At 43.2% G+C, this 22668-nt stretch overlaps 1 protein-coding gene across 1 annotated transcript in view; it reads left to right on the top strand.

The window, feature by feature from the left end:
* Positions 1 to 22668, top strand: part of VCPIP1 (valosin containing protein interacting protein 1) — an 86735-nt gene that overhangs the window by 13728 nt on the left and 50339 nt on the right. The window contains 1 exon segment of the mRNA XM_030215184.1: positions 19419 to 19505. Coding sequence (XP_030071044.1) covers positions 19419 to 19505 — 87 coding nt within the window.

Below are 22668 nucleotides of genomic sequence, written 5' to 3'. Positions count from 1 at the left end.
GACAGTGTTTCTCTCTTCTCCAATGTGTCTGTTTCCCATGCAGAGGTGCCAGGTGCATGCACCATTTTGCTTTCTCCCGCTGATGCGTTTCCAGCCAAACAGCAGTTGGCGGACTCTGAGTCCTCACATTCAGGGTTTTCTTTGGAGTCTGGTGCTGGTGGTTCCTTTGCGAGTGTGCCCATTTCGTCTAGGGGACAATTCCAGGTAATCAAAGCACCAAAGGCTGGGATTGCTAATAACACAGATAATCCAGTGGTTTTACTCTGAAGCCACTATCGCTCGGATGACATCACCGGAAGTCTTCGAGTCATATTTTAATAACTAACTGATCTCAGGTTGTTTGCTGGAATCGATCATTATTTCCACCTAATCCCCCTGTTTACTAAGCCATGCTCTAATGCCGACATTTTGAATGGGCTGTGTCATCATTGCCGCAGGGCTTCAGTTAACAGGGAGATAAGGAACTGAGGAGAGGTGTCCCTCAGGGTTCCTTGCCTTCATCTCTTCTTTTCTTTCACCATTGGTGGAGCTTTTGGACAGTTGTTTAAATTTCATTTTTTTGCAGATAAGAACATAAGAATAGCCATACTGGTTCAGACCAATAGTCCATGTAGCCCAGTATCCTGTTTCCAACAGTGGCCAACCCAGGTCACAAATACCTGGCAGATACCCAAATAGTGGCAACATTCCATGCTACCAATTCCACTGCAAGCAGTAGCTTCCCCATGCCTGTCTCAATAGCAAAATATGGACTGTTCCTCCACGAAGTTGTTCAAACCTTTTTTTAAAACCCAGATATGATAACAGCTGTTACTACATCCTCCGGCAAAGAGTTCCAGAGCTTAACTTTAACTATTCATTGATTGAAAAAAAATATATTTCCTCCTATTTATATTTAAAGTATTTCCATGTAACTTCCTTGAGTGTTCCCTGGTCTTTGTACTTTTGGAATGAGTAAAAAATCGATTCACTTCTACTCATTTTACACCACTTGGGATTTTGTAGACCTCAATCATATCGCCCCTCATCCATCTTTTCCAAGCTGAAGAGCCCTAACGTCTTTAGCCTTTCCTAATATGAGGGAAGTTCCATCCCCTTTATCATTTTGATCACTCTTCTTTGAATTTTTTCTAATTCCTCTATATCTCTTTGAGATATGGCGACAAGAACTGAACACAATACTCAAGGTGAGGTTGCACCATGGATTACATGAGTACATAAGTATTGCCATACTGGGAAAGACCAAAGGTCCATCGACTCCACAGTTTGTAATGCTACACTGGCTCACAATTCTTCATATGGCTGTGCACATATGAATCACCAGGCCAGACACCTTCAGACCCTTCTAAGGAACAACCTGGATTGTTTGCACTCCCAAAACGTCAACACCAAATTAACCCTACAAATTTTCATTTTTTTATGAAGTGTAATTTTGTTTACGTTCTGCATGTTGACCTATATTAGAATTTCATTGCAATAGACAAGGGGTTGTGCAGAGAAGCAGTGAAACTGAAATGCTGTGCTGAGATACTGCCATACAGAGAGGTGTGCTGAGAGGAGATAGAGCACTTCAGCATGATAGCTTTGCCAGACTCTTCTGTTTATAAAATGTTTATGCTTCATATGTTCTGTTCACAGAGCAAAACAAATTTTTAGCTGTTGCAGTAGTACTTCTTGCTTTTTGGGAAGATAGCAGTTCAGCTGAAAATTTTTGGCATTAAAGTTTGGGGGAAAATTGCATTGCCATTACTTAGGTTGCCTTTGATCACCTAACTTAAGCCTCCTGTCAACCAGCCCTAATCCCGCATGCTGTTGGCTGGGTCAGCCTTCTGTGCAAGGTTTATTTTTGAAAAGTTCTTGTTTGTGGGATGAGGTCCCAGTTGCAGCAAAATTCCCTTCCTTTCCCCTGCTCCTTTTCACAAGTTTATCCTGCTCTCTGATCCCTCCTATGGTCCCTCTCCTCTTCTGTTCTTCTTTCCTGGTATTTCCATGTTTCTCTTAGGATCTTTTTCCTCACTCACTTTCTCAGACCTCATTAATTTTAATAGCTATTGAGGTATAAAACTTGGTGGTAAGAGAGGGAAGGGGCCTTGGGTTCTGGATTAAATACAGGACTTGTAAGAACCAAAAAGGTGATAACAAACTGACTCGGTGATACTTTGCAGACAGCTTGGATATCTCCTTTAGCAATATGGTAGGAATTGTCAGGCAATCTAATCGGACCAGTTGGTCTTTATTTATACATACAATGTTATATCCCACAATTATCTAAAAACAAGTTTCGGTTCAATATGGCTTACAATTGGCAAAAGGTTTACAGTACGCTATTCGATTACATGTGTTAAGGAACGTGAGTTACTTGTGAAATTAATCATAGGCTTTCTTAAATAGATACATTTTCTGAACTGTAGATAGTTGTTGATGGTTTTTTATGGTCTTGGGGATTGAATTCCACCATTTGGAACCCAGGTAGCTAAACTCAGCTGTGTAGGTGGATTTGTTGATGTTGCATTTGGGTAGATGTAGTAGTAAGTAGCTCCTGGTTTCTGGGTTTGCATTCCTTGGTGATAGTTCAGTCGGGTCTAGCATGTAGTCGGGAGACATAACAAATAGTATTTTAAGGATAAAGGTGCTGGCTTTAAAGAACATTCTAGCCCTAATTGGGAGCCAGTGTAGCATTACAAACAGTGGAGTCGCTCTATTGTATTTTGATTTTTTTTTTTTAAATATTAGTCTTGCTGCTGTGTTTTGGGCGGTCTGCAGTGATTTTAGCACGCTTTCTTTGCATCCTACGTATTATTGATATCATCTTCTCTCTCCTTTGGTACTCTGCACAGAGGATGGTAGATGCCTAGAGCAGCTTACCAGTGAAGGTGATGGCAGAATTGTAACAGATTGCAACCATAAAAGGCCAGGAGATAATCTTAAGCAAATTTGGGGGCTCGGGAAATTAATTGAGCTGGCTGTCCCTAATATACCATAACTCAGTAGCTTGTTTGAACATTAATGTGCGGTATGCCAACACTTATTTTTTTCATCGAAGCGAAGCACTCGATGAGGGTTGTCCCTTGTCCCCGCTGATTTTTGCCTTGGTGATAGAGCCCTTTGCGCAGCAGGTCAGGATAGCAAGGCCATATGTGACATCTTAGTAGAAGGGCAGGAACATAACTTGTTGCTATATGCAAATGTGCTTTTCGCTGTCATAGAGCCCAAGATGTCTTTGGCTGCTGTTCTATCTCGCACTATAGCTCATAGTTCGGTGTTGGGATTTAAATGAAATCTTTAAGAAGTCTAAGATTTTGAATCGTAAGGTCAGTAGAGCTTTATTGGCTGACTTAAAGAGCTCATTTCCTTTTATTGACCCCCCCCCCCCCCCCCCCACCCAATCATCTTCACTATTTAAGTGTCATCATTCTGGCAGATTTGACCAAGGTGTGTGATAACTGTTCCCATTGCTGCAGTCAGAGCTGTAGATAGGTGGGAGGGCCTTTGAATTTCTTGGTTGGGGAGGATTAATGCAGTCGAGATGGTGGTGCTGCCTCGCTTTCTTTACCTGTTTGTGTGCTTACCTGTTCTGAAGGTCTTTTTCCTTCGTTTACAATGGAGGTCCTTCTCTTCCATTTGGAAACGTAAACATGCGAGGGTGAAAATAAGTAGAATGTGTTTCGATCGTACTCATGGTGGTATAGTACATAGGATTACCAAATTTTTATGCATATTATTGGGCAGCCTTGTTTGGATGAGCAGCATTTCCTGGCAAACACTAGGTGTAATTCAAGCAAGTTGCAGTTGGGAATACACCCCTGGGAGCTATACCTTGGCTGCCTTTGGTAGATCTTAAATCCTTTATTCAGCGTGCCCCATATGGGACAACGCATACTCTGGCAACATGTTGGGCTTTGCAAGATTTTTTTGCTAAGCAACAATTTTTTTGATAGTTATATTTGATATTTCGGGGGTTTGCTTCTGGGGTGTCCAGCCCGGTCTTTCGGAGGTGGGCTGGGAGGGTTTTACAGGTTTTGGGCCAGTTGATCTCTGCCAGGAATTTAATTCCGTTTGAAGCCCTCAGACGAATATGGCTTAGAACCTAAGGATTATTTTTTCTGTTGCCGACTTAGACTTGATGCTTTGGAAAGTGCTGCCTCTTTGAGTAATGGAGAATTCTCCGAGGACAAGCAGGCTTCTATATTCTCACAAGTGGGCGATGCCGATCTGCGTCATCCGGTCCGGCTTTTGCCATAGTAAAAAAGAGAGCTTTGTGCAACAGTCTCCTCAGTTCTTTCTTTCTTTTAAATTTTTTTTTCCATGTGAGGAGACGGTCATTTTTTTGTACTCACTCGCCCAGTTTTTGAGAGCTGTTAGTGCCTTTTGGTATATTTTTCTGCTTTACTTGTGGCTCTTTTTCTTGGCCATTACCGTTTAAATAATTTTATTGGTTTTCAAAACAAGACAAGTGATAAACATCAACTATACATTGGAAGTCGTAAACCATGTTCAATGCAACTTAGGTAAGATGAGAGAAAAAGAAAAGGGGGGGGGATAATAAATTAAAGGAAAAAAAGGGGGGGGGAGTATATGCACAAACAGTATACAATGAAAGAGGAGCAACAAAGGACCTTAGGCACAGCGTGATACAACTTGAAAATAAGACACAATTGGGGACCATTTCTTCTCATGTAAGGCAAACTTAAACGACTTTTTTGCAAGATAAGTTTCATATTTGTAAGCTTGAAACAGTAAAGTCCACCATTCTAGATATGTGACCAGGTTCAGGGTTTTCCAATGCAGGAAAATGACTTTTAAAGCCAATGAGAGCATAGTATGAACCAGAGCACATTCACTAGATGATAAAGTGCTCTGAAAGCAACGGTCTTTAAGAATCATATATTGAGAAGAGTTTTCTGATTATCAATACCCTGAACAGTATGTCGTATGTGTGGTAGCACTGTATGAAGTTGGTGTCGTTCATAACTTGAGGGGGGAGGGGGGTGGGGAGAGGGGATGGGAAGGGGGATAAAGCAAAAAATGTTAACAAGCTGACTTGGGTTATCACGTTGATATTTGGATTGATCTTCTTTCAGCATAAAGAATGTACAAGTTTCGTTGTTCTCAATAAAAAAGATTTAAACATAAGAATCATATATTGATATAATAGTGAACCCGGAAGATGGAAAACTTCTACCATCAGGGACCAAATATCCGCCCAGAAACCCTGAACGCATGAACAATCAAATATAAGGTGTTTTAGATTGCCCCGCTGGGACTGACAAGACCAACAAAGGCTAGACAGTGAAGAGTCGAGGACATGGAGTCTAAGAGGTGTCCACAGAACCCTATGCATGAAGAAATACATAGATTGCAGCATCGACGAGGATTTGGAGTATTGAAACAAAGATCTCCAGGTACGCTCCCACACGGCATCTGAAATGGACTGCTGAAGATCGTCTTCCCAGCACTTACGCAGGCCTACACATCTAGAGGGAAGGCGGCCTAGCAGCATTTTGTAGATATGAGAAGCGACATGCCCAGCATGCTGAACCCGTTGAGCAATAGTGATCAAATCGGGAACTTGTGGCATGCGCTGAATGCGGGGTGCACTCTTTCTAAGCATAGAACTAAGCTGCAGCCATTGATAAAACTGAGAGCTTTGTAATGGAAACTCCCCGCACATATCTGAAAAAGATTTCCACACATGACCATTAACATCAATAAAATCTTTGAGGGCCCATATCCCTATACGCTGCCAATGGGCCCAAGAAACTTGCTTGTGATCAATACGAAACCAGCCATTACAAACCCATTTTGCTGGGTTTTCCTTTAATTTCTGTCGTCTTCGGGCCATTTTTAGGCCCTGACTTCAGTCAGATCTTTTTTCCTTTCTTTTTCTCTGTGCCTTCCCCTTTTTCAGGCACTATCGATGAAGTTTTTCCATCCATGTCCACGACTATTCCCAGTGCTGTACCCAGTGCAATCAGACTATCTCGTGAAAGGACACCCATTCTTGGTGTCTGCACTATCTTGGGCCCAACCATAGCCCTGAAGGTTCCCCAAGAGGCTCAATGAGAGAGGTTTTGTTTTGTTTTTTGTTTTTTTTTTGAGCCGTCCAGTTGCCTGACATCTGCATCAATGTTGATATCGCACTGGTATTGGGGTCATCAGTAAGCATGGCTCCTTCCAGACAGTGAGGTGTAGAGTGTGATGCCTGCTGTGCAGGCCATTCGGGACCATCCATTGTTGTAACTGACCATGAGGCGACATTGACGTTGGCACCGAGGAGCCTTTCTTGACTTGCCTCAGACCCGATCCCCGAGGCAACGTTGACGTCGTCCTTGTTGGCATTGAGGAGCCTTGATGACGTGCTTCAGGCGAAGGCCAAGAAGTATCATTGTCGGTCACCTTCAACAAATGGTGCCGTGAGCTCGAAGGTGCCAAGTCAAAGGATTTGGCACCTGATTAGCGTCGGCGCCAGGAGGATCACTCTCCCTCCATACAGGAGGTGCCGATGTGCCTGTCTCCAAGCAGCCAAGATCCTGTTTTTGAATCGACCCCACCAGCACCCCAACTTTTCCCAGTGTCGGCCCTTGATGAGCGCATCCGGGCCTTGCTTCCAGAGCTGCTGAATGGCCTCCTGCAGCGATGTGCACTGGTATCACAGGTGCTTGTGCCTTCCATACCTCCTGTTGCGGCCTTCCTGGCCCTCAGCCTGCAGTGTGGCCTCCGACGCCAGCGCTGCTAGCGGCCCCGGTGTTGACTGCCACCCAAGCCAGTACCCCCTCGACGTTGGTGGAGTAAGCTTCGCCAGTGTTGAGACGGGAGCCGACTTCTCAACGCCACTCTAGAGGGCACAGTTTCTCGGCATAGAGGCAGTTCAGTCTTGGGTGATCCCTTTAGAGAAATGCTGTCCTACACCGAGGAGGAGCGTTCACGAGATTCAGAAGAGGATCCCAGGTACTTCTCAGATGAACCTTACGGGATCCCCTCTGAACCCTCCCCTCCACCTGAAAGGAGACAGGTGTCTGCTGGAGAGCCTTTCGTTTTAATCTTTTGTTTAGGAAATGGCTAATGCCATTCCATTTCTTGGGGCAGTGGAGGATGAGCCTACAGCTGAGATGCTCCCCTCTCCACAAGGTACTCAAGAAAGTCCTTTGTCAGGAACTGGGAGTCCGCTCTGTTGGTCCCTATCGTGCCTAAGAAGATTGACCCCCAGTATCGCCTCCACAGTGAACCAGGGTGGTGTAATCCGCTCTCAAAAGAGCCAGGACTACTAGGGATTGTGCCTTGGCGCCGCCAGGCAGAAAACCTAGCACCCTGGATTCTTTTCAAGGAAGATGTTCCACACTTCAATGCTAATCTCCTGTATACAATCCTACCAGCTCTTCACGAGCATCTGCTGGTGAAACTCGGTGCAACACAGTCGGACTTGGCTTCCTCTAGTTAACCATTAGGATTTATATATAGGAAAGCATATTGCGGAATGCTTACATAACTGGCCTTCTAGTCTCGTCAGTGGAGTGGTCCTTTGGATAACCTGGAAAAGAGATCTTCCCAAACCCACTTACCCTATCTTTCTCATGACAATAAAATGCCGTCATTGCAGGGAGAAATCACAGAAGATTCCTGTCTTATAGTGGTGAAAACATTTTTGAAAATTTGTGTGCCAGCCAAAAAGATATGGGCACCAGGGGAAAGAGTTCTCAGATATTTTTTGTACGTTTCTCTAAATGTGGTGACACTTGGGATTTTTCCAGCCCTGCTATCCTGCATTTTGAAATGAACTCCATTTATGTTATCTTCTCCATAACAGGCATAGCCTGAGAACCTGGGGAACAACCTGGGTTTAAATCCCACTGCTGCTGCTTGTGACTCTGGGCAAGTCACTTAACTCTTCATTGCCCCAGGTACAAAATTAATACCTGTATATAATACGTAAATTGCTTTGATTGTAACCACAGAAAGGCAGTATATCAAATCCTACTACTACTACTATTTAGCATTTCTATAGCGCTACAAGGCGTACGCAGCGCTGCACAAACATAGAAGAAAGACAGTCCCTGCTCAAAGAGCTTACAATCTAATAGACAAAAAATAAATAAAGTAAGCAAATCAAATCAATTAATGTGAACGGGAAGGAAGAGAGGAGGGTAGTGGAGGCGAGTGGTTACGAGTCAAAAGCAATGTTAAAGAGGTGGGCTTTCAGTCTAGATTTAAAGGTGGCCAAGGATGGGGCAAGATGTAGGGGCTCAGGAAGTTTATTCCAGGCGTAGGGTGCAGCAAGACAGAAGGCGCGAAGTCTGGAGTTGGCAGTAGTGGAGAAGGGAACAGATAAGAAGGATTTATCCATGGAGCGGAGTGCACGGGAATGGGTGTAGGGAAGGATGAGTGTGGAGAGATACTGGGGAGCAGCAGAGTGAGTACATTTATAGGTTAGTAGAAGAAGTTTGAACAGGATGCGAAAACGGATAGGGAGCCAGTGAAGGGTCTTGAGGAGAGGGGTAGTATGAGTAAAGTGACCCTGGCGGAAGACGAGATGGGCAGCAGAGTTTTGAACCGACTGGAGAGGGGAGAGGTGACTAAGTTGGAGGCCAGCAAGAAGCAGATTGCAGTAGTCTAAACGAGCGGTGACAAGGGTGTGGATGAGGGTTTTGGTAGAGTGCTCGGAAAGAAAGGGGCGGATTTTACGGATGTTGTAAAGAAAGAAATGACAGGTCTTGGCAATCTGCTGGATATGAGCAGAGAAGGAGAGAGAAGAGTCAAAGATGACCCCAAGGTTTCGAGCTGAGGAGACAGGGAAAATGAGAGAGCCATCAACAGAAATAGAAAACGGGGGGAGCGGGAGGTGGGTTTGGGGGGGAAAATGAGAAGCTCGGTTTTGGTCATATTTAATTTCAGGTGGCGTTGAGACATCCAGACAGCAATGTCAGACAAGCACGCTGAAACTTTGGTTTGGATGCAAGGTGAGATATCAGGGGTAGAAAGGTAGATTTGGGAGTAATCAGCATAGAGATGGTAGGAAAAGCCATGGGATGAGATTAATGAACCAAGGGAAGAAGTGTAGATAGAAAAGAGGAGGGGACCAAGAACAGAACCCTGAGGTACGCCGACAGGCAGAGGGATAGAAGTAGAAGAGGATCCACCAGAGTGAACACTAAAGGTGCGGAGGGAGAGGTAGGAAGAGAACCAGGAAAGGACAGAGCCCTGGAATCCAAGTGAGGACAGGGTATCGAGAAGTATGCTGTGATCGACAGTGTCAAAAGCAGCGGAAAGATCAAGAAGAATGAGGATGGAATATTGACCTCTGGATTTAGCCAGTAATAGGTCATTGGAAACTTTAGTAAGCGCAGTTTCGGTTGAGTGGAGAGGGCGAAAACCAGATTGTAGTGGGTCAAGAATAGCATGTGAGGAGAGAAAATCAAGGCAGCGGCGGTGAACAGCACGCTCAAGTAATTTGGAGAGAAAAGGAAGGAGGGAGATGGGTCTAATACCTAATACCTTCTACTTCAATAAATTACCCCTGCAGCTGTCTGTCTCTTGTATCAGTCTTTTATATCCCCTCTGTCAGGGGATGTAAGTTACTGTAATCTGTTTCCTTTTCCTTCATTACTAACTCTCAACGTGCACTTTCCTCCTTGCTGAAATATGTTTGGAATAGACTTATGAAATGCAGATGTCCAGCATGAGAGAACGTATTGAACTAATCAGTGGACTTTTAGCTTGGGATCCAGATGAATGTGCTTTTTTTCAGTTTTTGAAAATAATCTAAAAACAGACCAGCTTTGGTGTAGGTAGATCAGAATCTCCTTGCTGTTCTCCCATTGAAGTTTGTAAAGTTGTCAGTGATGCAGGCCACAGCTTTTTTTAATAAGTGGTCCTCAATTATAGAATTTCTTTCCAGATTATCTACAGAAGGGAGTTTGCAGTTTAGAAAACTGAAGGCTTTATTTAAGGGGACTTTCAACTAAGCAGTAAAACTAATATGATTTAAGTGACATGGAGAGCCAATCTAATAAAGGGCTCATTGGTAGCCAAAGCTAAAAACTACTATGTATTGTATTCAAATTATGTGATCTTGTTTGCTCAGTAGGATGGACCAGTGTTGTGGGATTAAAATTAAATTCAGGAAAAGAAATTAACAGATATGACTAAGTTCATCTTTGGAATTTTCATCAGGACAAACAACCTGGAGGAAGTTAGGGTTAGTTGGTGATTCGATCATTAGGCATATAGATAGCTGGGTGGCTGATGGATATGAGGATCGCCTGGTGACTTGCCTGCCTGGTGCGAAGGTGGCGGACCTCACGCGTCACCTAGATAGGATTTTAGATAGTACTGGGGAGGAGCCGCCTGTCATGGTACTTGTGGGCACCAATGACATAGGAAAATGTGGGAGAGAAGTTCTGGAAGCCAAATTTAGGCTCTTAGGTAGAAAGGTCAAATCCAGATCCTCTAGGGTAGCTTTTTCTGAAATGCTACCCGTTCCAAGCGCAGGGCCCAAGAGACAGGCAGAGCTCCTGAGTCTCTATGCGTGGATGAGACAATGGTGTAGAGAGGAGGGTTTTAGATTTGTTAGGAACTGGGCAACATTCTGGGGAAGGGGGAGCCTATTCCGAAATGATGGACTCCACCTTAACCAGGGTGGGACCAGGTTGCTAGCATTGGCATTTAAAAAGGAGATAGAGCAGCTTTTAAACTGGAGAATGGGGGAAGGCCGACAGTCGCTCAAAAGTGCATGATTCGGGATAAGGTATCTTTCAAAGATACCACCAAAACAGGGAAGATAGGGTATCCTGATAGTGAGGTTGCAAAAGAGACCATAGTAGATCAGGTGTCCTTAAATAAAAATCAGACAAAAGATTACAAATTAAAACTGTCAAGTATCGAGCGTGATGTAAATAGGAACAACAAACAGTTTGAAATGTCTATATGCGAATGCCAGAAGCCTAAGAAATAAGATGGGAGAGTTAGAATATATTGCACTAAATGAAAAATTAGATATAATAGGCATCTCTGAGACCTGGTGGAAGGAGGATAACCAGTGGGACACTGTCATACCGGGGTACAAATTATATCGTAGTGATAGGGTGGATCGAATTGGTGGAGGAATAGCATCGTATATTAACGAGAGCCTTGAATCAAATAGATGCAAAATTCTGCAGGAAACAAAACACTTCTTGGAATCACTGTGGATTGAAATTCCATGTGTAAAGGGGAAAAGGATAGTGATAGGAGTTTACTACCGTCCGCCTGGCCAGGATGAACAGAAGGATAAAGAAATGTTAAAGGAAATTAGGGACGCAAACAAACTGGGCAACACAATAATAATGGGTGATTTCAATTACCCCGATATTGACTAGGTAAACGTAACATTGGGGCACGCTAGGGAGGTAAAATTCCTTGATGAAATCAAGGACTGCTTTATGGAGCAGCTGGTACAGGAGCCGACGAGAGAAGGAAAAATTATAGTCCTAGTCCGTAGTGAAGCGCATGATCTGGTGCGGGAGGTAATGGTGCTGGGGCCGCTTGATAACAGAGATCATAATATGATCGGATTTGATATTAGCTTTGAAGTAAGTATACATAGGAAATCAAATACATTAGAGCTTAACTTTAAAAAAAGGAGACTATGATAAAATGAGAAGAACGGTGAAAAGAAAACTGAGGAGCGACTACGAGGGTCAAAAATTTACATCAGGCGTGGATGCTGTTCAAAAACACTGTCCTGGAAGCCCAGGCCAAATATATTTCGCGTATTAAAAAAGGAGAACAGAAGACGAAACGACAAGATGGTTAAAAAGTGAGGTGAAGGAAGCTATTAGAGCTAAAAGAAAATCCTTCAGAAAATGGAAGAAGGAACCGATTGAAAACAATAAGAAACAGCATAAGGAATGTCAAGTCAAATGCAAAGCGCTGATAAGGAAGGCTAAGAGGGACTTTGAAAAAAAGATTGCATTGAAGGCAAAAACACATAGTAAAATTTTTTTTTTAGGTATATTAAAAGCAGGAAGCTGGCAAAAGAATCGGTTGGACCGCTAGAAGACCAAGGAGTAAAAGGGGTGATCAGGGAAGACAAAGCCATAGCAGAGAGATTGAATGAATTCTTTGCTTCGGTCTTCACCGAGGAAGATTTGGTTAGGATACTGGTGCCGGAAATGGTAGCTGACGAGTCGGAGAAATTGAATGAATTCTCTATAAACCTGGAGGATGTAATGGTGCAGTTCTACAAACTGAAGAGTAGTAAATCTCCTGGACCGGATGGTATTCATCCCAGAGTACTGATAGAATTGAAAAAATGAGCTTGCGGAGCTATTGTTAGTAATATGTAATTTATCCTTAAAATCGAGCGTGGTACCGCAAGATTGGAGGGTGGCCAAAGTAACACTGATTTTTTAAAAAAGGTTCCAGAGGAGATCTGGGAAATTATAGACCGGTGAGTCTGATGTTGGTGCCAGGCAAAATGGTAACTATTATTAAGAACAAAATTACAGAGCATATTCAAAAGCATGGATTTGGTGAAGGGAAATCTTGCCTCACCAATCTACTACATTTCTTTGAAGGGGTGAACAAACATGTGGATAAAGGTGAGCCAGTTGATATTGTGTATCTGAATTTTCAGAAGGCATATGACAAAGTACCTCATGAAAGACTCCAGAGGAAATTGGGAGAGTCGTGGGATAGGAGGTAGTGTTCTATTGTGGATTAAAAACTGGTTAAAAGAAAACAGAGAGTAGGGTTAAATGGTCAGTATTCTCAGTGGAGACGGGTAGTTAGTGGGGTTCCCCAGGGGTCTGTGCTGGGACCGTTGCTTTTTAACATATTTATAAATGACCTGGAGATGGGAATAATTAGTGAGATAATTAAATTTGCTGATGACACAAAGTTATTCAAAGTCATTAAATCGCGAGGGGATTGTGAAAAATTACAAGAGGACCTTACGAGACTGGGAGACTGGGCGTCTAAATGGCAGATGACGTTTAATGTGAGCAAGTGCAAAGTGATGCGTGTGGGAAAGAAGAACCCGAATTATAGCTACGTAATGCAAGGTTCCACGTTAGGAGTCACGGACCAAGAAATGGATCTAGGTGTCGTCATTGATGATAATGTTGAAACCTTCTGCTCAGTATGCCGCTGCGGCTAAGAAAGCAAATAGAATGTTAGGTATTATTAGGAAAGGAATGGAAAACAAAAATGAGGATGTTATAATGCCTTTGTATCGCTCCATGGTGCGACCGCACCTCAAATATTGTGTTCAATTCTGGTCGCCACATCTCAAAAAAGATATAGTGGAATTAGAAAAGGTGCAGAGAAGGGCGGTGAAAATGATAAAGGGGATGGGATGACTTTCCTATGAGGAAAGGCTAAAGCGGCTAGGGCTCTTCAGCTGGGAGAAAAGGCGGCTGAGGTGAGACATGATAGAGGCATATAAAATAATGAGTGATATTGAACAGGTAGATGTGAAGCGTCTGTTTATGCTTTCCAAAAATACTAGGACTAGGGGGCATGTGATGAAGCTACAATGTAGTAAATTTAAAACGATCGGATAAAATTTTTCTTCACTCAATCTGTAGTTAAACTCTGGAAGTCATTGCCAGAGAATGTGATAAAGGCGGTTAGCTTAGCGAAGTTTAAAAAAGGTTTGGACGGCTTCCTAAAGGAAAAGTTCATAGACCATTATTAAATGGACTTGGGGAAAACCCACTATTTCTGGGATAAGCAGTATAAAATGTTTTGTACTTTTTTGGGATCTTTCAGGTATTTGTGACCTGAATTGGCCACTGTTGGAAACAGGATGCTGGGCTTGATGGACCTTTGGTCTTTCCCAGTATGGCAATACTTATGTACTAATTTATAATAGGATAGTATCAAATAGTTAAATGTTTATGGCAGCGATCAGTGAGGGGAAAAAAGATAGTGTGTCTGTTTCTAGGATGCCTTGGAGAAGGCAGAACATCGAAGGATAGGAGTGTTACATTTTCTATGAAGAGAAGCAGGTTCAGTGAGTTTTATAGAAGTTAGGTCACATGACCATGTCAAATGGAAATTTCCAGAGCTTTCTGGAAAGATCAAAAACCTTGCATAGAAACTATTATGAATGGAAACTGCCACATGTGCCATCTAATTCTACTGCAAAAGTAGTCCCCCCCCCCCCCCCCCCCCCCCGGTTTACTAAGCTGCGCTAGTGGCTGTGCTCACTAATGCCGAAACAGCCCATTCACTTTGGGCTGTGTTGGCATTGCCATGTGGCAGCTGCTAGCGTGGCATAGTAAACAGGGGAGGTAAATATCAATTCAGGTTTGAAATAAAAGTGAAAGAATACAGATTAACATCCAGTTTGTTTTTAAATTTACTGAAATACATGGAAAAAGTTAAGTATACTTAGAACTGAACTCCATTCTTAGTTTTCTGCTGTACTGTGTTATGTGGCCATCTGCTCTGTGCATTTCCTCTGATCATTTCATACAAGATGGACACGAGGGAAGATCAGCAGCCAGAGAGCTCAGGCACCAACACTTTTTCCAGGCTGCTTGGTTACCTACTTGGCTGGTGTCAACCAGAAGCAATGATAATTCCTATTTATGGTGTGCAGGGAAAGTGTGAGCCAATACCTCAGATATTTTATAACCTGAAAGGCCTCTGTGAAGAAAAACAGTTGAACATAAGTAACATGGGACTAGATGGTGAAGGAGATGAACTAGATTGCTCAGATTATCAGCTTTCTTATTTCTTTACTTTGATGTTTTCTGTTGTTTTTGAAATTTTTATAAAAAAAAAATTTAAAAGCAATACAAAGTGTGAATCTGATTTAAAACCCGTACTTGGAGCCTGGTTGTGTAAGGATTTTTTTCCCCATTCTGTATCTATTGGGGAAAAAGGTTAATTATCTAATTTAATACAAGGTCTTTTAACCCACAGCTTTCAAACTAAAAGCTGCGGTAATGCTGATACAGCCCATTCACTTTGAATGGGCTGTATCGGCATTGCTGTGCAGCAGCTGCAGCAGCTGTTAGAGCAGGTTTGTAAAATGGGGCCAAGTGTGGAGTACAACATGAAATTTAAAATACAACCCATAGTCAAAAAATCCCCTCCCCAATCCCTCCCAAAAACTGACAAACCCCTTACCACTCCCCCCAATCCCTTTCACCTTCCCAGTATTACCGTGAAAAATACTTTGAATAAAGCCAGGTTTTAAGCTGACATCTAAAACAAACATAATCCTGAACAACTTTTAGTTCAGCCAGCTATCTGTTCCAGAAGCCCAGAGCAGCCCGGGGAAAAAAAGAATCATGTGTCCAAAGTAATCAAAATTTTTAACTGCTGACGAGGTCAAATTCCCTGAACCACACGAACGCAGATATTGTGGACCTATCCTTTGAAGAATCCTAAAAGCTAAATAGCAAACTTTAAAACTTTAATTTTTGTAGGCAACCAGTGTAATGTATGAAGCAACGGTATAACCTTATCCCAAACCTTTTTTTTACATTTAAATAATTTTTATTGATGAATACAGAAACCAAAATGTACATGGGCAAGCAAGAAGCTTTGCCTTGAGGGAACTATAGAGGGGCATAATTGAAAGGGACGCCCACATTTTGTAGAGTATGTCCTTGCAAAACATCCTGATTGATGAAACAAGATGGACGTCCATCTTTCGTTTCGATAATTTGGTCGGGGTCGCCCAAATTGTTAAATTTAGGTCGTCCTTAGAGATGGTCATTCCTAGACTTGGTCGTTTCTGATTTTCGGCTATAATGGAAACCAAGGATGCCCATCTTGGAAATGACCAAATGCAAGCCCTTTGGTCGTGGGAGGAGCCAGCATTTGTAGTGCACTGTTCCCCCTGACATGCCAGGACACCAACCGGGCACCCTAGGGGGCACTGCAGTGGACTTCATAAAGTGCTCCCAGGAACATAGCTCCCTTACTTTGTGTGCTGAGCCCCTAAAACCCACTACCCACAACTGTACACCACTACCATAGCCCTTATGGGTGAAGGGGGCACCTAGATGTGGGTACAGTGGGTTTCTGGTGGGTTTTGGAGGGCTCGCTGTTTCCTCCACAAACGTAGCAGGTAGGGAGGGGGACGGGCCTGGGTCCGCCTGCCTGAAGTGCACTGCATCCACTAAAACTGCTCCAGGGACCTGCATACTACTGTGATGGAGCTGAGTATGACATCTGAGGCTGGCATAGAGGCTGGCAAAAATATTTTTAAAGATTTGTTTTTTTGAGGGTGGGAGGGGGTTAGTGACCACTGGGGGAGTAAAGGGAGGTCATCCCGATTCTCTCCGGTGGTCATCTGGTCATTTAGGCCACCTTTTTGTGCCTTGGTCGTAAGAAAAACAGGACCAGGTAAAGTCGTCCAAGAGCTCGTCAGGGAAGTCCTTTTTTTTTTTTTTTTTTTTTCCATTATGGGTCGAGGACGTCCATGTGTTAGGCACACCCAAGTCCCGCCTTCACTACGCCTCCGATACGCCCCCTTGAACTTTGGCCATCCCTATGATGGAAAGCAGTTGGGGACGTCCAGAATCGGCTTTCGATTATACCGATTTGGACAACCCTGTGAGAAGGACGCCTATCTTCTGATTTGTGTCGAAATATGGACGTCCTTCTCTTTCGAAAATGAGCCTGATAGTGTCCGTTCCACCCCCCCCCCCCAAAAAAAAAAAAAAAAGTATGACAAGCAACAAATGCAAAAAGATAACTTTTTCACCTTTTCATATTAATAATAATATTATTATGTTCCCCCCCCCCCCAATCCCTCAAATCATCTACATTGGGCATGTAAGGTCTATGTTCTTATGAACCTCCATGTCATTGTAAAAGAAATCAGAAATTCACTTACCCCTTTCCCAATACAATTTCTCCTACCAGGTTTGGCTTAACCACTGGAAAAGATGAGGCTCAGGCCCAGAGTGCCGGTGATTAAGGGCACCAAAATATCCAGTCTCTGACCTCACCTGGTCTACAGATTAAGCCTTTTCTACTCCTCTCCCTGCCCCAGACTGGACTTTCTCCTTCTTTCTTCCCCCCCCCCCCCCCAAGCAGGTTACATTGGTCACCCAGCGCAGCAACAGCAGCATGACAGACTGCCTTTGGCCAGCCCCTGGATCTTCCCTGTGCTGTATCCTGCCCACAGGAAACTGCATCAGAGGAGGCAGGATGTGGCAGAGGTAAGACCCAGGGGCTGGCCAAAGGCAGTCTGTCATTCTGCTTTTGATGCGCTGGGTGACCGATATAACCTTTTACAGGATGTGGGGGAATGAGAGAGGTGAGGGAGTAGTGCCAGACCTGCAGAGAAGGGGGAAGGAGACTGGACCGGTGGGTAGTTGTTGAACCTATGGGGGGAGGGGTGCTGGAGGTGTGGTGAATGGGGGGGGCGCTGCCAAAGGAAGTTGGCTTAGGGTGCTACTATCCAATTGATCCAGCCTTGCCTCTCCCCCTCCCTATACACCCTCTAGGTTGCCTATTGACTCGACTGTCTCTTTTGTCCCAAAGCCTTTTTTTTTTTTTTTTTAAATAGGTGATCATTCACACAGCCACATTTTGAATACATTTTCACTTTGACACAATATACTTAGACAAGCCTACATAAATAGTATTACAATAATCCAACTATGTTAATAGTCGCACGATTGTTCAAAAGTCTTACAGCTGTAAAGATAAGTGCAATTTTATTTAATTTGGTATTTATAACCCGCTTTACCAAAAAGTTCTAAGTGGTTTACATAACAGTATGTTATCAAAAGATTAGCTAACTTTAATTAGTAATAACTTACAGTGGAACTGTTCAATATATACAGTTGACATACCATTTTCGATTTCATCCAAACTGTCTGCACCTCCTGGTCAACCTGAGATGCCAGAGTAAAGGATAACAAGCAAAACCCCTAATGTCTTTACCTCTGAAACAACTCAGAAGTAACAGGTAATCGGGGAAAGATCCTGAGGGAGCGTACCCTTACCAACCCATAAAAATCTCTGTTTTTGTACATTCAGTTGAAAACAGTTCTGCACCAATTAAATATTACCTACTGTCAAACACCCCCCCCCCCTCATTCTACTCTTCAAATCAACCACCGAAGAAACCTGAGGCACAAAGAAAACTAAACATCTGCTTTTTAAAAAGAATGGAAAGAAACCGAATGCCCAAATACCATTTACTAAGGGTTTAAAATAAACATTAGTGTCATCAATAATGGTATACCATCTACCAACTCCCGTTTCCTCGGAGACATATACTAAATCTTGAACCTGAACAGTCCTGTAGCGAAAAAAAAGATTCAAACCACATTAACACAACCCCTCCAACCCCCACTAGTCCAGCAATCTTATATGCTTCAGTATATCATGCTACCAAAATATCCAACAGCAACAACCTACTACTTTGAACATCCAAGCAGTGACGCATTGTATCCAATAAAGCTACCAAAAGGGGGAAATTAAGATGGCAGTATGATAGGACCTTTTAGTAGAGAGCTCCAAATTGCCTATTTATTTCCTATTAAAATAGTTATTACCTGTCTTTGAGAATTCCAAAACAGAAAGATATGCTTAAAGGTTTTCTCCCCCTGAAGCTGGGAACTCCCTCTCCATAGCAGTCATCACATTGCAAAATTTTGGGCGTTTGTGGATCTTGGGGCAAGGAAGAGCACCGAGCTGGAAGGCGAATTTTTGCTTAGTCCAGTTGGCCCATTGACCAGACCCATGCCGCAATCAATGGCGGTAGCATTTGTGCCTACTCGAATCCCCCAGGTTCAGGCACTTCAGTTTTGGTGGAGAGACAAACTTTGACGCAACCTGCGGTAATGTAACAGGCAGAAACATTAGAGCGGCGCTACTGCTTGGTTCAGTGACTACTTTAGAAGTTGGGCCCATCGATCTCATTCGATTGTTGGGCAAGGAGACCAATACTCCTGAAGCAGGAGCCAGTCCTTGTAGAGGATCCAGATCCCTGTTAGTTTATGACTAGGCCTTTTAGAGGCAGGACCTGGAGAGGAAGAACTACCAGTCCTCTTGTTATAACCTTGCTTTGGGTGTGTCTGTCATCCATGCCTCTGAGTGGGCCTTTGAAGGCTGGGATGAGGAACAGAAGGTCTCTCCAAGTTCCCATATCACTGTACTGCTCAAATACTACATAAAATTATATAGCTTATACAACCAAAGGCAGAAAATATTTATATCATAAAGATAGCAAGCCATTTTAATTTCTTTTGTTAAGCAATTTCAGAAAAAGTTGCTGTTGTGCATTTTCTTCATGCAGAAAAGCACATTCAAATTACTGTAAAATATTATTTTTAATTTAAAGAACTGAATTTTAGAAAGGTGAAGGCAAACAGTAGCGGTAGCATCAAGGCAGCCACATGCTCAGTGTGATTTCCGGCTCAGTTAATTTCATGACACTTAACTGTTTTTACTCTGTTTTGCAGGAGAAGATGTGTGGTCTTATGCAAGGGGGCTTCCTCATTTGTTCCAGCAGGGAGGCGTGTTCTACAATATGATGAAGAAAAACATGGGTACAGTTAATTTTTTTTAACATTTTTAACTTGCCACATAGTTATATTCTTCGTAAAGAACAGCAGAATCACACACAATACAAGTAAACATTAAAACACATATCACTAAACAATCCCCCTTTAATTCCCTGAAACAAAGACATCACTTCAAGGCAAAAAGTTGTTTAAATGACCAGGTTTTAAGTTTTGACAAACATAAGCAAACCCCTCAACTCCCAAATCTCTAAAAGGAGGCAAACGGTGGAATTGCTCCATTTGTCTGGGTGATTTTGTTAGAACACTTTCCATTGCTCCACACCCAGGGTTCTCAGCACAATCGTTGGGATACACCTTGCCAGTCAGGTTTTCAGGATATCTATAATGAATATGCATGAGGTAAATTTGCATGCACTACCTCCATTCTTTGTAAATCTATTTCATGCATGTTCTTTATGGGTATTCTGAAAGCCTAGAAATGAAGGTGTTATGAGGCACTGCTTTACCCACAAGGTGCAGGTGTATTTGGAGGAAAATTAGTGAATGGTGGGGCTCGGGGTTGAGATTGAGATTAGGAATTTGGAATCTTGTGGGAGTGCTGACGTGTTTTTTGTCCAGCTGTAGTTTCTGTGCTGTGTGTGATGCCTTTTTTGTCTTACTGGTAACTGATGCTAAATTTACTGCTGTTTGTGTTTTTCAAGTTAGTTCATTAAATTGTAATATGTGTACATAGCTTTGCCACTGTTTTCTTGATGATATTGTTTTCTCGTACTTTCAACCTGCCCCCCCCCCCCCCCCATCCACCCCATTGTGCAAAAGGGCCTTTTCTTCTGCTTGCCTCTGCTCTTCTTTTATTCATTTTGCCTTTTTTTCCTCACTCTTCCTACCTACTTTATCTTGTGGTCCTTCTGCAGTTTTCTTCCTCCAGTCTGTTGCTTAGATTGTGAGCCCAGTAGATACAGGGAAAGTACCTGCATAGAATATGTAAATCACTTGGTTGTACCACAGAAAGGCAGTATAACCAGTCCATGACCCTTTGCCCCTCTGTTTCCCTGTTCCAGCACCTGCCTTTCTTCTCATGCAGCCTCACAACCAAATCTCTCATCTCTCCCAGATTTTTCCTCTTCCCCAATCCTTGTTCCCATTCTCCTTTTTATCTCCTTGTGCCATCTTCACATCCCCCTCTTAGAAGCAGAGCCAGCCTAACCATTAGGCAAGAGTAAGCAGTTGCCTAGGACTGCAGCGTCTGGGAAGGTGGCAAAGAGCAGCTGTAGTCAAAGAAAAACAATAGATTGTGACAGCCATACAAACTCAATGAACCGTCAGCATTTACCTGCAGGGAAGATGGAGTCAAATAGCCATTTGTCTAAGTAAATGGGTTTTTTTCAAAATTGACAAAAACCAAAAAGAAAAAGGAGAGGAAAAAAGACCTATGTAAAAAGTCAACACAGTAAAAAGTAGGGATGGACCATGGGTTTCCAAAAAAAAGGAAGAGACATTAGAAGTAAAAACTCCAAAATCTTTTAGTAGAAATACATAAATGTGATAACATTCGCTGAGTGATATCTGTCCAGTAATGTACTGTGGTTAATCTTGTTGCTGAGAAAGTCCCAGAGGATAGCGCATTAGGATTGATGTGTTGTCTTGTCTTTCCCTCTTTCTTTGTTTTCCCTACTGCTTTCCTGTCAATGATGGCATTCTTTTCTGATTTTTATAGGATTTTATTGTTGTAAACTGCCTAGATTTTTGTTTGAGCAGTATATCAAATTTTATTAAACTTGGAAACTTTGTCAGAAGGACCCGACATGGATCCATGTTTCGGCATGAATGCCTATCTTAGGTGTCATTAAATCTAGGTATAACAAATAAAAATTCTTATAAACAACTAAATAAAAATCATGAACATTTTATAAATATATATGTATAGAATAGCTTATTCATAAATAGACTGTATGCAATGACAGTTTCCTTAGCATCAGCAGCAGTTGAATCCAGATACTTGTGGGTTGTGTCCAGCTGCCAGCGGGTGGATATAGAGAGCACTGATTTGAACTGTGCCTTATGGGACGGAATGCTCCCTGGCCATCTAGTATTCTCTGTCTCTAGCAGGTGGGTGGACGGATTCTCACAAGTTCCTGGTCTCGGCTGATGGTGGCTCCTGTTCTGGGTTTCCTGGTTCAGATTGGGCCAGATTCCACATTGGACCACTGCGATAGTCTCTTCTCAGCTGTTTGTCTCCGGCTCTCCTTCCTTCTCCATGCCCAGCTCAGCCACACTGGTGGATTCAGCATGGTCTTACTGTGTTCCCCTCTATCTTCAGGTGCCTCTCTGCCTCTTGTATGCGGCTGAAAGTGGCCCTACCTAGGGGCTAAGCTTCAGATGTCGACTAGGGGTATACGGGTGGTCTCCTGTGACATTGCCTTTTGTGGAGACTGAGCTGGAGTTTTCTCGGTTGCCTTTTCTGGCTGGATTAGGCCGGCAGTCACGAAGACGTCTTGGGTGGTTGCAGCCTGTCATTTGATGTAATGTTCCTCAGGGAGGCGCATAAGGCTTCTTCCAGTGACAGGTACAGCTCCCTTGATAGGGCACTCTGTTTTGGAAAGCTCTGAGCGCAGTGTTGGCAGCTGTGGGTGGCTCTATGTCTCAACAGTTTCCTGATGCCCAGTCTCCATGATCTCATGGCTTGGGTCTGGCTCACCCTCTTTTTAGCTGTACTAGTGGCTGTTTAGAATTCCAAATTCCTGCTTGGGTTGACACCTGAAATCCAGGTAGTCTTCGTCTGGCCATGATCCGCATGTTTTTACCCTACATGAGTGATAATGCACTCAGGTTCATCTGTTCTTCGGAAGATTTTGACTTCTGCTCCTTTGCAACCGTATCCTCTTACTCTGTATAGAAGGGACTGGCAAGTTCCTTCTGACAGTTCTGTGGTCGGAGTTTCCTCAGGTCCTCCGAACAGATGCTCGTGGGCTTCCTCAGCCACACTTGCTCACTGGGACAAGAAGTTCTCGTGTCCACGTATTTTTTAGTGGTTCCTCCTCTTCCGGTTGGGTTCCCTAGGCAGTCATTATTTCCTAGATGGCAGCCTGTCTGTCCTTGCTGGTGGACATAGAAAGGGCAGTCATATGGTGTTTCTATCATGTTTTCTCCAGTCCCTACCTGTTGGCTCCTCTCATTAGGATGCCTC

This window comes from Microcaecilia unicolor, chromosome 1 (assembly GCF_901765095.1).
Source record: "Microcaecilia unicolor chromosome 1, aMicUni1.1, whole genome shotgun sequence".
In the NCBI taxonomy this organism is placed as follows: Eukaryota; Metazoa; Chordata; class Amphibia; order Gymnophiona; family Siphonopidae; genus Microcaecilia; species Microcaecilia unicolor.
The sequence above is the reverse complement of the archived record's forward strand: the minus strand, read 5'-3'. Positions and strand labels throughout refer to the sequence as shown.